At 48.2% G+C, this 2,025-nt stretch overlaps 1 protein-coding gene across 1 annotated transcript; it reads left to right on the plus strand.

Annotated features, from left to right (window-relative positions):
* Positions 1-245: 245 nt before the first annotated feature.
* LOC141980483 (olfactory receptor 52P1-like) lies at positions 246-1,220 on the plus strand. The gene has a single exon (XM_074941745.1). It carries the CDS (start codon positions 282-284, stop codon positions 1,218-1,220), a length of 939 nt encoding a protein of 312 aa, XP_074797846.1. The 5' UTR covers positions 246-281.
* Positions 1,221-2,025: the final 805 nt, after the last annotated feature.

A 2,025-nucleotide genomic window follows, 5' to 3' on the forward strand; every position in this document is an offset into this window, starting at 1 on the left:
TGCAGTTATTGACAGTGAAGTTCAACTGCCATCATGCTGCCCATTCACCAGGCTTGGTTAGCTCCCTCTGAGGACTTCTCTGGACTTGACTATCACCTAAATAATCTGGAGCCATCTGCAAATGTTGCCATTCACTGCTCAACCCCTTTCTAGATTGTTAATAACTATAAAATATTTACTGTGCTATTTGTTATAAAGTGTGTAACCCCCCATTGCTGTGCTTTTCTCCCTTCACAGGCACCTTGAGAATTTCTGAGCCCGATGGACGCATCGACCACCTCATGGCATCTTTCAACTTCACCCACTCTGATCCTTCAGCATTTATCCTAATGGGCATCCCTGGCCTGGAAGATGCCTATATGTGGATTTCCATCCCTTTCTCTACATTATACATTATCGGTCTTTTGGGAAATTTCATGGTTCTGTTTGTTGTAGGCAAAGAGCAGACCCTGCACAAGCCGATGTACCTGCTGCTTTGCATGCTGGCACTCACAGACATAGGCATATCTACCTCTGTCGTGCCGAAGGCACTGTGTATATTTTGGTTCAATTTGAAAGGAATTACTGTGAGTGGCTGCCTCACCCAGACGTTCTTCCTTCATGCGGTTTCTGTTATGCACTCAGCCGTCCTTGTGACAATGGCCTTCGATCGCTACGTTGCCATATGTAGCCCTCTGAGATATGCCACCATCCTCACCAACGAAAGAATAGCTAAGCTAGGGCTAGTGGGTTTGGTAAGAGCTGTTCTCTTTGCTCTGCCCCTGCCCCTGCTCCTGAGCAGGCAGCCATTCTGTGCCAACCGCATTATCCCCCACAATTACTGTGAGCACATGGCTGTGGTGAAGATGTCGTGTGGGGACATCACAGTCAACAGGACGTATGGCTTGGTGATGGCTTTTGTTGTCATTGGATTAGATCTGATGCTTGTTGCCCTGTCCTATGGTCTGATCATCAGGGCCATCCTCAGAATCTCCTCCAAGAAGGCCCACCCGAAAGCCCTCAACACCTGCACAACACACATCTGTGTGATGCTGACGTCTTGTATTCTTTTCCTCTTCTCCACTCTGACACAGAGGTTTGGTCAGGGCATCGCTCCCCACATTCACATTATCTTGGCCGACCTCTTCTTCCTCATTCCCCCCATGCTCAATCCTATCATTTACGGGGTCAAAACCAAAGAGCTTCGCGAGAAAGTGGGCAAATACACTTGCAAAAGGTGATCACCGGGGGCCACTGACTTTAAACCTATGTGACAAAAGGGGGAAAGAATGCCGCCTCATTGATCAAGTGTGCTCTGTCCCAGTTTGTCTGAGCTGAGCATTGTGGAAGTTCACTGTGTGAGAAGTTCCTTTCACCTAATGGCTTATCACTTCATCACCAAACACTGCTCCCTCCTGTAGAGGGCTTTCCCTTCACCCGTCCCCTGGTTTTTGTCATGCAGACAGAAAGCAGAAGACCAGAAGTCCGAAGTGCAAGCAATACAATGTTTACTGGGGTTAGTTCCAAGCAAGCATGTCCAGAGCACTACACATTGGTAGAGTCCGGTACCCAGTGTTCTGATCATAGCTCTGATGCCACAGAGCCTTTATCCCATGTCCCCCTTCCCAGCTCTGACTCCGCAGAGCCTTTACCCTGTGTCCCCCTTCCCCATTCCCATTTTTCCACCTCCTCCTCCTTCGCAGGCCCAAATATACCTGCAGTGCACACCCCAATCCCACCCCTTACAACTTATGATCATCTTCTGTTTTGGAAAGTAGTGAATTTGGGGTCTTCATCCAACCCCTTTTGTACCCCATCAGAGGGGTAAGGAGAGAGGTTGAGTTCTGACCAAGGCCAGTCTTTTCTTTGGCTTTAGTGTTTTTTATGCCTCCCCTCTCAATCTCCCTTGCCCCTCCTAACGAGTTGTTCGACCTTGGCTTGAGAAAGGAGCCAGGCAGCCTTTCAGTGTATGCTCAGCTATTACACTCCCATCATACCCTGTAACATTTTTAGTTCTATCCCTTATCTCTTCCCATTTTACTAACA

This window comes from Natator depressus, chromosome 1 (genome assembly GCF_965152275.1).
Source record: "Natator depressus isolate rNatDep1 chromosome 1, rNatDep2.hap1, whole genome shotgun sequence".
Classification (NCBI taxonomy): Eukaryota; Metazoa; Chordata; order Testudines; family Cheloniidae; genus Natator; species Natator depressus.